Source organism: Oncorhynchus tshawytscha, linkage group LG17 (genome assembly GCF_018296145.1).
Source record: "Oncorhynchus tshawytscha isolate Ot180627B linkage group LG17, Otsh_v2.0, whole genome shotgun sequence".
In the NCBI taxonomy this organism is placed as follows: domain Eukaryota; kingdom Metazoa; phylum Chordata; class Actinopteri; order Salmoniformes; family Salmonidae; genus Oncorhynchus; species Oncorhynchus tshawytscha.
The window spans coordinates 13,026,083-13,041,666 of NC_056445.1; the positions used below are offsets into that span (position 1 = coordinate 13,026,083).

The 15,584-nt window shown below is 44.3% G+C and overlaps 1 protein-coding gene across 1 annotated transcript in view; it reads right to left on the bottom strand.

Annotated features, from left to right (window-relative positions):
* LOC112236830 (pleckstrin homology domain-containing family A member 5) overlaps window positions 1-15,584 on the bottom strand; it is a 199,263-nt gene that overhangs the window by 47,782 nt on the left and 135,897 nt on the right. Inside the window, 6 exon segments of the mRNA XM_042300200.1 lie at window positions 466-581; window positions 3,455-3,555; window positions 5,229-5,301; window positions 8,995-9,099; window positions 11,059-11,200; window positions 14,447-14,581. Coding sequence (XP_042156134.1) covers window positions 466-581; window positions 3,455-3,555; window positions 5,229-5,301; window positions 8,995-9,099; window positions 11,059-11,200; window positions 14,447-14,581 — 672 coding nt within the window.

Sequence of the window (15,584 nt, forward strand, 5' to 3'; positions counted from 1 at the left end):
CGATAAGCCTTCACGAACAGCTCACACGGCTAAAACACTGCAATTACCAACAGCACTTAAAGTATTTTGTTGTATCGAGTGTGAAGTGCAGAAGCAAGAAGAACTGACACTTCGATTTTATTGCCTCTGACACCAACAGAAGAAATCAAATTTGACTGGAGGCAGTGAGGGTGGATACCATTGCTGTGGTGAATAGCCCTAAAACTATAGCTTCTTGTTCCCAGCTATGCATCTTCAACACAACATCTGGTAATTGTCTTCTAAATCGATGTGATTTCTCGCTTCTGCAAGAAATGCTGCAGTCTCTCACGGCTGTCCATTTGCTTACAAAACAAATGCAATCACTGTTGGTAGATTGCACGGTTCAGGTGGTAGCTTTCATTGCCAAAGGTCAGGCAATCAAGGCTGGCTAGCTGCTATAGGAGTGATTTGGGTTAGTGGGCTGTTCTATCTGGGTTTACCCACCTTCTGATTGGTTCTGTGTGGACCAGGGCTGCGTCCGTCATCACTTTCATCCAGGACTCCATGTCTTTGGCCGTGTCTGTGCAGAAGTAGTATGTCCTCATGTTGGAGTGGGTCGCCTAGCAGGGAGAGAGTGAGGGCGGGAGAGGGAGAGTTTGTAAGACAGAGGAGCGTGAGGAAGGTAAGTGGGTAACCTTGGCAAGACCGCAGGGAATGTTTACATCACCTTCTTTGGAAGAGGTGTGCACGTGTTCATCAGACTGTCTGTGCACACACGCATGTGTGATTGAGCGTGAATGTATGTGTGCATCCCTACCACTCCAAGGCTGTGTAGCTAACTTTAATTACCTGCTTAGGCTTAGGACCATAAATATGAGCAACAGGAAAACACTCCAAGCTGAGTGTTACTCTCGTTTCCTGCTGCAGAGGCAGAGACTGACAAGAAGTCAGCGTCCCAATTGGCACCCTATTCCCTATACAGTGGCTTGCGAAAGTAGTCACCTCCCTGGGCATTTTTCCTATTTTGTTGCCTTACAACCTGGAATTAAAATGTATTTTCTGTTTGTATCTTTTGATTTACACAACATGTCTACCACCTTGAAAATGCAGAATATGTTTTATTGTGAAACAAACAAGAAATAAGACCAAAAAAAATTAACTTGAGCATGCATAACTATTCATTCCCCCCAAAGTCAATACTTTGTAGAGCCACCTTTTACTGCTGCAAGTCTCTTGGGGTATGTCTCTATAAGCTTGGCCTATCTAGCCACTGGGATTTTTTTCCCATTCTTCAAGGCAAAACTGCTCCAGCTTCTTCAAGTTGGATGGGTTCCGCTGGTGTACAGAGATCTTTAAGTCATACCACAGATTCTCAATTGGATTGAGGTCTGGGCTTTGACTAGGCCATTCCAAGACATTTAAATGTTCCCCCTTAAAACACTCAAGTGTTGCTTTAGTAGTATGCTTAGGGTCACTGTTCTGCTGGATGATGAACCTCCATCCCAGTCTCAAATCTCTGGAAGACTGAAACATGTTTCCTCTAAAGAATTTCCTGTTTTTAGCGTCACCCATCATTCCTTCAATTATGACCAGTTTCCCAGTCCCTGCCGATGAAAAACATATCCACAGCATGAACCTGCCACCACCATGCTTCACTGTGGGGATGGTGTTCTCGGGGTGATGCGAGGTGTTGGGTTTGCGCCAGACATAGCGTTTTCCTTGATGGCCAAAAAGCTCAATTTTAGTCTCATCTAACCAGAGTACCTTCTTCCATATGTTTGGGGAGTCTCCCACATGCTTTTTGGCGAACACCAAACGTGTTTGCTTATTTTTTCCAATAAGCAATGGCTTTTTTCTGGCCACTCTTCCCGTAAAGCTCAGCTCTATGGAGTGCACGTCTTAAAGTGGGTCTATGGACAGATACTCCAATCTCCACTGTGGAGCTTTGCAGCTCCTTCAGGGTTATCTTTGGTCTCTTTGTTGCCTCTAGTTAATGCCCTCCTTGCCTGGTCCGTGAGTTTTGGTGGGCGGCCCTCTCTTGGTAGGTTTGTTGTGGTGCCATATTCTTTCCATTTTGTAATAATGGATTTAATGGTGCTCCGTTACAGACCTCTGCATGCTTTGTAAGTAGGAAAACCTGCAAAATCGGCAGTGTATCAAATACTTGTTCTCCCCACTGTATACTGAGATAATGTGACAGATCATGTGAAACTTAGATTGCACACAGGTGGACATTATTTAACTAATTCTGTGACTTCTGAAGGTAATTGGTTGCACCATATCTTATTTAGGGGCTTCATAGCAAAGGGGGTGAATGCACGCACCACTTTTCCGTTTTTAATTTGTAGAAATGTATTGAAACAAGTTATTTTGAAAATTTTACTTCACTAATTTGGACTATTTTGTGTATGTCCATTACATGAAATCCAAATAAAAACCCATTCAAATTACAGGTTGTAATGCAACAAAATAGGAAAAATGCCAAGGGGGATGAATACTTTTGCAAGGCACTGTATAGTACACTAGTTTAGATCAGGGCAAGTGTACTATATAGGGAATAGGGTGCCATTTGGGATGCGCACTAACACACATCAGAGGAGAGGACAGACAGTAGGGGATGTGGGGGAGTAGAGAACGGATGGGTTTGTTACTGTGTTATAGACGGTGTCAATGTGTCAGAGTGAACCGGTGTTGACTGTGATGACTTGTGTGAAACAGTATGTGAGGATAACATGCTCAGAAGTTCGATATAGCATTCTATCAGTATATACTTTCCTTCATGTTCTCTCTCTGCCCATCTTGCTCCAATCACCCTCTTGCCCATTGAGACTAGAAAATCTATTGACTTTATCATGGATCTACGCACAAAGAGCTCTCCATATACAAACACATTTTCAGAGATTCTCTGAAAGGAAAGACCAAAAGCGCAGAGAAGTGTGTGTGTTAGTGTTTCATACACTAGAAAGCAGCATTGCGCGGTGAAACATCGGAAGCCATTCAGTTTCAATGGAAGGAAAGAGAGAGAAGCAGAGTGAGCGAGGGACCGTTGAGCGATGTGAGCATGGGCGAGGGATCTGAACAGGGTGGGACTAAAGCTGAACTATTCAAATCCTCCACGATATCGCGACGCGAGTGACCAGTTGATGCTCACCATAGCTTCCTACCCCTACGGGATTGTCTGACAATGGCTGTTGATACATAGCACTACAAAAACTGAGTACAAAAGCAATAACTCTGCTGTGGTATACAGCGGGAAGACGTGCTTCCGCATAACCTACCGCTGTCTATACAGATATCCATACATTATACAATCCAGCCCGACGGACAAGGAGTTACGGATTATAGATTTGCCTTCAGTAACAAGTAAACAAGTACCCCCCCTAAACATTTTTCCAAAGTTATTTTTCGGGCTCCGCATTGCAACCACCTAGACCGTCCACTCGCGGAAGCGTAGCGTCCTTTATATGGCTGTGTCTGTGTGTACAGTACTGACCTTGAAGGCGTATTTCCTGCTGACGTGGTCGTCGACAGACAGCATGGAGATGTGGAAGCTGGGCAGCAGGATACTTCCCAGGATGCCCTCCTCCTTCTCATCTGCAGGACAGAGGACGAGAAGAATCGTCATATATGGTTTACAATGTCGATGCAGGCTGTGGAATAGTGCATTATGGTCCATCTGGCGGAGAAAAGTCAGGAGAGATCAGAGGAGGGGAACTATCAGCATTCTAACAGGACAGTGGACACTGGATGTACCGGAAACATAAAAGGTGCCTGCGAAGTTCTGACGCATTATCCTCAGTCTGGGTGTGTTAACCGTCTCAGATAGGACCATTTAGTCTGGAGTTTATCAGAGCATGGCGGGATGTTCACTTTCTTTCTTCACTAAGAACCCCCAAATCCTGGGCTTACAGCATGTTACACAGTAGGGTACCCAAACCAGATGGAGCAACAAACCCGTTTCTCCTCGGGCAGCTTTGCCAAACATCTATAATTTCGCAGTCAAATTGAATCCTAACAGTGCAACTTGGTAAACAAACACACTAACTGGGGTGTGATAGCATAGCATCAAAGAGAGACAAGTAAACAATGATGGAATCAATCCCTCTTGCTTCTCAGAGTGTTACGTAAAGCTGGGTTGGATATAATGCCTACACGGTGTTGTAACACACCATCTGTAGAGTGCAGCATGACTGCAGCAAAACCAACAGAGCCCAAACCCAGCTTCAGGGTTTACTTTAAACAGGCAAGTACAGCAGAATTCCCCGCAGCTCTCCATCCCTGCGTCTGCCCCGCTCTCTCTCTCTACTGCTGCATTATTAAACTGAGAGGAGAGGGAGAGAGATCGAGAAGATGAAATGAGAACGCAGCACCTCCTCCTCCTGAAAGCAGCACCTCTACCCATATGTACATACTGTATTAGCTCAATGACCTACCTCGTACCCCTGCACATTGACTCGGTACCGGTAGTCCTTCTATATAGCCCTGTTATATTTTTATTGTGTTACTATTTCCTTTTTTATTTAGCAAATATGTGTCTTCTTTTTTTAACTGCACTGTTGGGAATGGGCTTGTAATTAAGCATTGCACTGTCAAGTCTACAGCACCTGTTGTATTCGGCACATGTGAACAATAACATTTGACTTGATTTAAAAATGGGCGTTTCACTAGATTCTACAAAGACGAAGCAAGGTGACCTTAACCTTTAAGCTATGTGATGATATGAATAGATTTGATTTGATCATTCTGTGGCGACAGAGATCCTGACCAGAGCAGAACCATCAGTCAATCAGACATGGTCATATTCATATTCCCCCAACAACCTCTTTCCTTCCTGCCTTCAGATAGACACAATTCCTAGTCAAAACCTTACCCCTGAAAACTCATCGACAGACGGCACTTAAGTTCAAATGAAGTGAGTGAAGACGATAAGAGCGCGTGAGAGAGCTAGATGTTGTTATCAGAAAGCATAGCACGTCAACCCTCTTTTAAGAACTCTTCTCTCGTCTCTTGGTTTGCCAATAAACAGGAAATTCCCCCCTGGGCATGTCAGGAAAGAGCTGGCTGATTGCACTCCGGGACCATTTAATTGAACAATTTATGGAAATTAAACTCTCTGAAACCTGGGAGAATTGTGTTATGTCTACGTCTGCAGCAAATACGTTTGCCTTTTACTGCTAGCTATGATGTACCTGGTGGATGTCCTATACTCAAACTTTGACCGTGTGTTGCGTTTTGAGTGTGTGTGTGTGTGTGTGTGTGTGTCTCACCTCTGTAGTAAAACAGGCACATGTCAGACAGCACAAACCACCTCTTCTTCCATAGCTTCATCCCTGTGCTGTCCTACAGGGTAACAGAAGATGGGAGAATCCAATCAGATACTGAGACAGAGCAAAACATGTTGTAGAAGCGCTTCCTTGCCCTCTGATAAGCTAGGTGAGCCTTTCGACAATAAATGGCAAATTGCTTCCATCTATTCAAGCATCCGCTATCAGATCTAGTGCATGGAGCGGGGTTCCTCAATACTGGTCCTGGATACCTATAGGCTGCGCTTGTTTTCCATCTAGACCTACCTTGATTTGCTGAATTAGATGCGTAAGTATAGCTAGGCTAGAACCAAATCCTGCACACCCTGCTGTCCCTCCAGCTCGGAGTGGCTAACTCTGTCACAGAGTTCAGGAAGCAACGTACACACTCCCTCTGATCCCAGACAGTTTCATTAACCACAGCTATCTCCTCCCACTGAAGCTAATTGGCCCTATTTAAATTTATATTTTTAATAACTACCAGACAAGTTTCCCATTTATGTTTTTATAGCTGTGTGTGTGTGCACTTTAGTTGCCTTTAGTCTAGATAATAAGCTCCAATCTTTTCTCTAAAACAATAATGGCTTCTCTTCTAACATTGCCTTTCTTTATTCATAACATAAATAATCTAAAGACTGTTTTGTGTTTTTCTTGTTTTCATTTTCAGCTTCTTTTGATGCATGAGTAGGAGTACAAAGCCTTGCCATCATAAATAAAATATGTCCCCTTTAAGAGAAGACTTTGGTTGTCAGGTTTGAGAAGGAGAAAAGGCAAGTCTTTCGAGAGAGAATCAATGCAGCTTTGAAAGGGTAATTCAGCATGGTAGAGAGGGAAGCATATATAGGAGAAAGGTTATTGACAACAGCTCAACTCTGGTTGGAACCTGAGTGATGCTAATGTTGATCGTTGTGAGTGAGTGTGGGTCTGTTTGTGTGCTGTGTGTGCTAGGGGGTTGAGACACATTGACAAATTGACCCACAGCCAGAGCTTGGTGAGGGAGAGGAAATGCTCAAGTTGCATTGTACAGGTTGAAAGATAATGAGCAAAATAGCTGAGCCACCACAAGGTTGGTCGAGCAAGTCTGTAAAGTGACCTGATTAATTGAGACAGAGAGAAAGCTACATCCAATCAAGAATGGTTGTCACTTTGCTTGAGGGACCAGGCCAACGTATCAGTACTAACTAAAACAAAAGACTCAGACTATGTAAATGAGAATGACAAAATGATGCATCAACATTTAGACTGAATACAATTGCCAGATAACAAGAGATGAGGTCACCCCCCGCCCCCAAATCTCTTTCTGAATATGAATGAGGATGTCCCTGGTAAATAGATAGCTTGGCGTGTGTGTGTGTGAGTCTGATGTTACACATTTAACCTTTACTAGGCAAGTCAGTGAAGGGGTTAGGGTCCCAAAGACCCTCCCCCATTATTGATTAAGGGGACCTTAAGATTCATATGTTTTGCTGCAGGCCTTATAATAAGATACAGTTGCTATGTGTCTAAAAACTCTGCCACTATACATTGCACAAGCCATCTATATTAGTCTTTGTGGTTAAGCCCTGGTTGTCGTGAGACTGTGCTTGCAGACTAGGTCTGAGTCAGACCGAAACTAGATAAAGAGAAGTAACCATTGTCTGGTTTTGACATGTTGATCTTGTGTGACAGTAGACAATGCTAATGAATTCAGGTTACCTTATAAGGTAACCTCAGCATATTGCTGCATACATACATTGACGTAGGTGATCATACCACCAGGTAGTGATCACATGTATAAAATCAGCTGGGCCCTTAGGTGGGGTGCAGAACTTAGTCTGAAACACAGGTGTTGTGTTTCCGTTGTCAACTTCTGTCTGCAATTGCATTAATAAAGGTTTGATTGATTTACTTAAAGAAGATATTGTCCGATTGCTGATTTCCCCAATAAGCCAATGATTGACAAGGAACAAGGAACCTACCCAGACATCAGTTAAGACCAAATTCTTATTTACAATGACGGCCTACACCGGCCAAACCCGGACGACGCTGGGCCAATTGTGCGCCCCCCCTATGGGACTCCCAATCCTGGCCGGTTGTGATAAGCCTGGATAAACCCCTATGACATTGTCAAGTTCCCTTTGAGTGTCTGTGTCTGTGTGTGTGTGTGTGTATACAGTCCCTTCGGAAAGTATTCAGACCCCTTGACTTTTTCCTCTTTGTTACATTACAGCCTTATTCTATAAAAATCCTCATCAATCTACACACAATAACCCACAATGACAAAGTGAAATAAAACAACCGAAATACCTTATTTACATAAGTAGAGACTCTACATTGAGCTCAGGTAGACCCTGTTTCGATTGATCATCTTGAGCTGTTTCTACAACTTGATTGTCCACCTGTGGTAAATTCAATTTATTGGAAATAATTTGGAAAGGCACACACCTGTCTATATAAGGTCCCAGAGTTGACAGTGCATGTCAGAGCAAAAACCAAGCCATGAGGTCAAAGGAAATGTCCGCAGAGCTCTGAGACAGGATTGAGGCACAGATCTGGGGAAGGGTACCAAAACATGGAAGCTTGGCCAAACTGATCAATCGGGGGAGAAGGGCCTTGGTTAGGGAGGTGACCAAGAACCTGATGGTCATTCACAGAGCTCCAGAGTTCCTCTGTGGAGATGGGAGAACCTTCCAGAAGGACAAGCATCTCTGCAGCACTCCACCAATCAGGCCTTTATGGTAGAGGGGCTAGACAGAAGCCACTCCTCAGTAAAAAGGTACATGACAGCTCGCGTGGAGTTTGCCATAAGGCACCTAAAGACTCTCAGACCATGAGAAACAAGATTCTCTGGCCTGATGAAATCAAGATTGAACTCTTTGGCCTGAATGCCAAGCTTCACTTATGGAAGAAACCTGGCACTATCCCTACGGTGAAGCATGGTGGTGGCAGCATCATGCTGTGGGGATGTTTTTCCGCGGCAGGGACTGGGAGACCAGTCAGGATCGAGGCAAAGATGAACGGAGCAAAGTACAGAGAGATCCTTGATGAAAACCTGCTCCAGAGCGCTCAGGACCTCAGACTGGGGCGAAGGTTCACCTTCCAACAGGACAATGACCCTAAGCACACAGCCAAGACACTGCAGGAGTGGCTTTGGGACAAGTCTCTGAATGTTCTATAGTGGCCCAACCAGAGCGCGGATTGAACCCAATCGAACATCTCTGGAGAGACCTGAAAATAGCTGTGCAGCAACGCTCCCCATCCAGAGCATCTGCAGAGAAGACACCCAAGTACAGATGTGCCAAGCTTGTAGAGTCATACCCAAGATGACTCGATGCTGTAATCGCTGCCAAAGGTGTTTCGACAAAGTACTGAGCGAATGGTCTGAATACTTATGTAAATGTGATATTTTGTCTAAACTTGTTTTTGCTTTTGTCATTATGGGTTATTGTGTGTAATTTGATGAAGAAAAATAACAATTATATCAGTTTTCGAATTGCATGTGTGTGTGCAGGTGGCTATCCCCTCAAAGCCCTGCCACACAGACTCTCTCCTCAACCCACTGAGGAAGCCTGTGTAGGCTGCACACTTCCACCAACACCAACTCATCCTCATGCATACTGCAATCAGCCATTTGATCCGCTCAGGTTCTGCAATTCTCTGGACTATTTTGAGAGTCAATTGCAATGAAGAAGTCATTTCGTCAAGTTCTTCTATTCTGGGAACTACAAATGATGTACAAACTTTCCAATACCTGTTTGTAAAGCCAGTTGCTCTTGACCGCCGGGGCATTGGGGTTCCTCTTAATAGAGTTGGACCTCTTGCCAAAGTTGTGGACCTTTTTGTAAGACCTTGAAGGCTGAAAATGTAAATAGATAAACTGTCAGTATACGGTATGTAAAAACATTTATATACAGCACCGTGAAAAAGGTATTTGCCCCCTTTCTGATTTTCTTTATTTTTGATACTGAATGTTATCCTTGGGTTTTCAACGATGAACTGCTTGTTTCATGTCCTGCCACAACAATTTAATTGGGATTAGGTCAGGACTTTGACTAGGCCATTCCAAAACTTCTAATTTGTTTGTTTATAGCCATAGACTGTATAGCTGGGGACAATAAAAGGCCACTCTAAAATGTGCAGTTTTGTCACACAACACAATGCCACAGATGTCTCAAGTTTTAAGGGAGCGTGCAATTGGCATTTTGACAGCTGGAATGTCCACCGGAGCTGTTGCCAGAGAAGTTAATGTTCATTTCTCTACCATAAACCGACTCCAACGTCGTTTTAGAGAATTTGGCAGTACATCCAACCGGCCTGAACAGCAGACCACGTGTAATCACGCCAGCCCAGGACCTCCACATCCAGCGTCTTCACCTGCGGGACGTCTGAGACCAGCCACCCGGACAGCTGATGAAATTGAAGAGTATTTCTGTCTGTAATAAAGCCCTTTCGTGGAGAAAAAGTCATTCTGACTGGCTGGGCCTGACTCCCCAGTGGACGTGCCTATGCCCTCCCAGACCCACCCATGGTCCACCCCTGCCCAGTCAGGTGAAATCAAAAGATTAGTGCCGAACAAATTTATTTCAGTTTGACTTGATTTCCTTATATGAACTGTAAACTCAGTAAAATCGTTGAAATTGTTTCATGTTGCGTTTCTATTTGTCATTCAGTATATATACACAAATACATTTCTGAAGTTGCATAATTAGAGGAGGAGAGTTACAAATTCATTCAAAATATCCTCCTTCAGCAGTAAATATAGGTGAAGCCCGTTAACATGCATTTGGCTCTTTGGTGTTCATAAACAAATAAAGTTAAAAAGCAACAGAAGGAAGAGATACAGTATTCACATCATTAAACTAGCCCATTCTACAAGACAATCTTTACTGAGAGAGGGAGAGAAAGAGAGAGATAGATACAGAGAGAGACAGAGAGAGTGAGAGAGCAAGAGAGAGACTCATTTACAGCATTGCAGAACCGTCTATCCACCCCTACAGCAGCAGAGCATAGCGCTACAGTAGCTCGACCCACAATAGAGTTCCAGAGTATGTCATAATAACCATAAAATCTAGCAATCAAACAGGGAAATGGTTCCAATCCAGAGCATCATGGTATTTGTAGTTCTTTATGATAGCCACATTAGCCGCTAATTAGCATGACATTTCTTTTTTGGGGGTGGGGGTGGTTGGGGGGGGGGCCATTTGACCGCTAGATTTTATGGGTATTATGACACCTCCACCGTGGTGCTCTATGGTAACTCATCAATAATTACAGCTCATTAATAAATACATGCCACCAAGCAATACCTTTGGTCAGTGTAAGCAGAAGTAAAACATCATTAATTCATGAAAGCATGCTTTTCATTTGATCAAAGCATGCATATTTATACACCAGTCTATTAAGCATTTATGAACTGTGAAGCTGTGACAGGGCTGGGATAATCCAGCATATATTATCTAATGTAGAGTCCCTGTTCTGATACTCTCTGTGGACTAATACGGCTCTCATAACATTGAACTAATGGAGAAAATGGGAGCGAGCACTGACCCCACAAGACACCTCTCAAAATCCCAGAACTGGGACCTCTGTCTCCCCTCTCACAGGCCCCTATTAGCCAAGTCACTCTTGTTACAGTACATTAATCCAACCCGGTCCTTGTACATGAACCAGAATTGCATGACATCCATTACAATGGCATCCATGTGCTCTTTAGGAACCACCAACTTCTAACCCTCTCAGATCTATACTCGTGCTTAGGGCATGGGTCTAGTGGTCTGTTAGGGGTAGGGTGTACAGGCCGACGTGGAGCTCTTACCCGTGTGGCGGGGCTGCTGCCAGGGTAGGTGCTGTAGTCTGACCCTCCTGTGTAGTTAGAAGCCTGGCTCATGGTGCTCATCGGGCGCTCCTTCTTCACTCGGTCGCTCTCCTCTGATGGAGCCTGCTCTGGAGCCTTTGGCCTGGGGGTGGGGGGGGGACAGAGAAATGCAGGAGGACATGAGAAATGCGACAAGACTACACAAATGAGGCTGGGACTCAACTTCTGTGGGATTAATGGGCGGGTTTAAGAGGCGACGCGGTTGCAGCTGTGTGCACGACACTGATTGCTCTGCGAATAAGCTGCCTAATGGCCAAGCCTGTCTAGCTCTATCGGTTCGCCAGTTTAAACTCCAACCACAATGAGAGCCCATCTCTGTTAGAGCCAAACCCTGCCGTTAGAGAAAGAGGAGAGAGAGAGAGAAAGAGGAGAGAGAGAGAGAGAGAGAGAGAGAGAGAGAGAGAGAGAGAGAGAGAGAGAGAGAGAGAGAGAGCGAGAGAGAAGGCAACAAGAGGCAGGCCCCATAAATCAAACCAATTACTCACTCCGTCTCACATCTGATATATTCCTCCAAGTCAGGCCACTTTAAATCACCTGACAACTTTGCCTGACAAACTAAATGGCCTCAAAGTGCATGTCCCAGTCCAGTGGAAGGCCAATACCAAATGCAGGAAAGTTCAAGGACCCCCAGGATAAACTACCCAGCACCATAAAAGATTGTAATGCTTACAACAACAGTAACAAAAAATAAGCTAGGTTCGCCTATAACTCTTCCTATTTGCAGAGTTGATACATCTAGAGTTGTATTCAGATCAGTATTGTCTCTGAGCAGTGGCCTGTATTCTGTGATCTCTGAGCCTGTATTCTGTGATCTCTGGAGCGTGGAGAGGGGTCGAGAGAATATCTGTATCGGTCTGTCTGGGAGATAGAAAGCTGGGTTTAAGGTCCCCACCTCACAGGAACAAACACCTTGAACATGAGGGTACACCGCTGATTTCAGCTCTGGTAACAGATAAGGTATGACAATCCACTCTCCCCTCTCCTGCCAGTTATCATTCCCTGAAGCTTGACAAATATTATCCTACATTTTCGCTTAGCCCATTCCTCTAATCTACTGTAATCGCCACCTCTCCTCTCCAACCCGCCATATAAACAGGTCAGCCTGTAAGTCCGTCGGAGTCTGTGACATGTTTGGACCATGTGCATGACGCTCGCATGCAGGGACGTTGCAGGACTGGTCAGACAGGACAGGGGGTATGTGAACGTGACTTAAGGCATGTGAACGTAGGGGCAAGGTTACTTCACAGGCGCACATCAGTTCAGCTTGGTGTTCAAAAACACAAAGGCCACAAATAGGACAACAACGGCTGCTGTTTACTTACACACAACGACACATACATTCTTAACAACACACGGAGTGTGCAAAACATTAGGAACACCATCCTGCACCCCCTTTTACAAGGTGTCGACCTTTTACAAGGTGTCGACCGCATCCCGCAGGGACGACTCCAATGCTTCGCACAGCTGTGTTAAGTTGGCTGGATGTCCGTTGGTTTGACCATTCTTGATGCACACGGGAAACAGCAGCGCTGCAGTTCTTGACACCCTTAAACCGGTGCGCCTGGCACCTACTACCATATCCCTTTCAAAGGCACTTAAATCTTTTGTCTTGCCCAAGTCTAAAGTGTCTCAAGGCTTAAAAATCCTTCTTTAACCTGTCTCCTCCCCTGCTCAGTCTATGTCACGGAAAGAGCAGGTGTTCCTAATGGTTTGTACACTCAGTATAGATCAACATTAAAAACCTATTTATAGTGAATTGCTAGACCGATATTTATACGTTATTATCTTCAAAGTGGATAATTGTCTTCACAGCCCATTTGACAGGATTAATCTCCATTGCGGCTTTACATTCCTTTATAAGACGCATGCCCGGGTGCTTGTTAAATTATGTTTCTGTGGGCTGGTGAAACGTGCGTGACCTTCCAAGCCAACACGGATTATCACGAGTTAATTCAAGCATCTGTGAGAGAATGAGGGATATTAACAGATATTAAATTACACTCTTCTTAGCTGAACCTGGAAAGTCTCCAACTTCAACGCTTGTCTCCAGTCAAGGCTTTCCAGCATTAAAGTGTGTTTGCGCATTTCAAGCATTTCCAAGTGCGTCAGAGGCAGGCCCAGTGAATAGGTCTGTGAATTGCAGGGCAATTGACTCCTGTAGGAGTGGATGACATCAAAAGAACTGAAGAGTGACTCATACAAATCATGCTTAGATCATACAGTCTTTCTATAGGCAATCACTCTCTTTGTCACTTTTCACTCTCACGTTTTCCTTTTCTATAGATCTCTTTGTTCCTCTCTCGCCTTAATGATGCTTCTCTATTTCCCCCAGGTCTTTATCTCTCCTGCCATCTGTATGGCTCCACCTTCCCCTCCTTTCCACCCCCCACCCTCTCTCTCTCTCTGTTACCTCTTGCTAGCAGAAATCCCTAGGAGTAAACCGGAGTATGACCTCTCTGAGAAGTGCTGTCGACCCACACAGCCAGGCTCCCAGATCATACAGCCTCTGCCTCATGATCAATGGCCCCTGTGTGTGTTAGTGTGTCAGCAGGGAGGATAAGAGAGGAAAATGAAGATAAAGGTTACAAAACATGCCTTAGAAGTGAAGCATTTCTTAAAGCTGCATTGTAGTTTGTTACTGTCCGAAAGACCTGGGTTCAAATAGTATCGGTTTTCTTTCCAATACTTCTTTCTGTCTGGAGAATCAAATGGACAGAGTTTTGCATCTCCGTGACAATTCCATTGCGCCAAGCAAGCTCAATCAATGATTAAGTATTTTAATGAAAACAAATACTATTTGAACCCATGTCTGCTGTCTGTCTATGCAGGGTCTGTTTAGCTAAATAACTAGTGACTGTGTGTCAGTCTGAACACGGAGGCTATCGTTATCTGAGAGGTAAATGGTAGACCCCGTTGCGAGGAACAATTCTATAAATTGACTCAGGCTCGGAGACAGAATGTATTTCACCCGTTGCGATCACACACACACACACACACACACACACACACACACACACACACACAAACACGATGAGAGCTAAGCTTAATTTTTTTCTATTAAATATACTTAAAGACAAATCAGAAGGCACAAATAAATCTTGCACATCTTAGCATTAGCAATGCATAGCCGGATTTCAGGCAATCCAACACAGGGCACACGCAGCATACGGGTTAGTGGTTGGACTGACTTAATGAGACAGCGGTAGAGGACTTCCAGAGAGATGAATTAGCTGGGGTTCTCCACAGAAAGACAGATGAAGAGGCTTATGCTTAATAGCAAGGAAGAGCAAAGCATCCACCCAGCCAATAGGCATGTATACTATATTACCTGTTTGATACAGGGTCTGTAACCGGGTGTGTAACCGGGTTGTCTGTGACAGGGTTGACTGTGACAGGGTTGACTGTGACAGGGTTGACTGTGACAGGATCTGTAACGGGGTGGACAAGCTTTGCAGAAGTCACGCTAGAAAACAAAAAGGGAAGGAAACAAAATGAACTGAATTAAAGAATAATATCAAACAATATAACCTGAAAATATCAAACATATGATAAACTAATTATATGTAATCGTGACATTTAACAAATAAACATTCACATGAAACTGAAATGAAACTATAATTGTAGTCTTCAGGGATGTTCTCAGGCTACACACTCTCTAGATGCTTTTCACTGAATATCCATCATGAAGAGAACATTACAATTGCATTAATATATGCCATTTAGCAGACACTTTTATCCAAAGCTTAGTCATGCGTACGGGTGGTCCCGGTAATCGAACCCACTATCCTGGTGTTGCAAGCTCCGTGCTCTTCCAACTGAGCTACAGAGGACCGTTGCGGTTTATATTACATAAGCCCATTACCTAGCGCTAATTGACTGTTCCCCTCTAGGCTACTGGCAGCTCTGTACTGTAATTAAGGGATGGGTTTGTTGAGAGGACAGTCCCTTCTCCTTTCCTACTTCCTACCAGCAGTCTCTCTCTCCCTGTGCCATATGAAGGCTGCCCCCTGCATAGCACCTAGCTTTAGGGCTTCTTCCCTTGCTTGCTCACATTTGGATGCCACGCAGTGTTGAAATAAATCATCATTATATGGTCATTTTGCAGAGGCTTTTATCCAAAGCCACTTACAGTTAACACATGCTGAACGTGGCTCATGAGGTTATCACATCTAGTATTCAGGAGAATTACCACATCAGAAAACTGACTCCCACCTAGCATCAAATACAGTGGTCCTTTCTTATCTGATCTTGAAACAAGACAAGGTTCATATCAACAGCTCTGATGGCAACACCACCATCCGTTTAATACCACCCCCATGCTGCCATCTTCCTTTAACATGTACCATATGTGCTGTGATATCAATATCAGTTTCCCTACAGAGTGAAACTAGCTGATTGCTGTCCAGCCCCTTCCTCCCCTCAAACCTAACTGCAGTTTGGTCTAGCAGTAAATTGTGGCAAGGAGT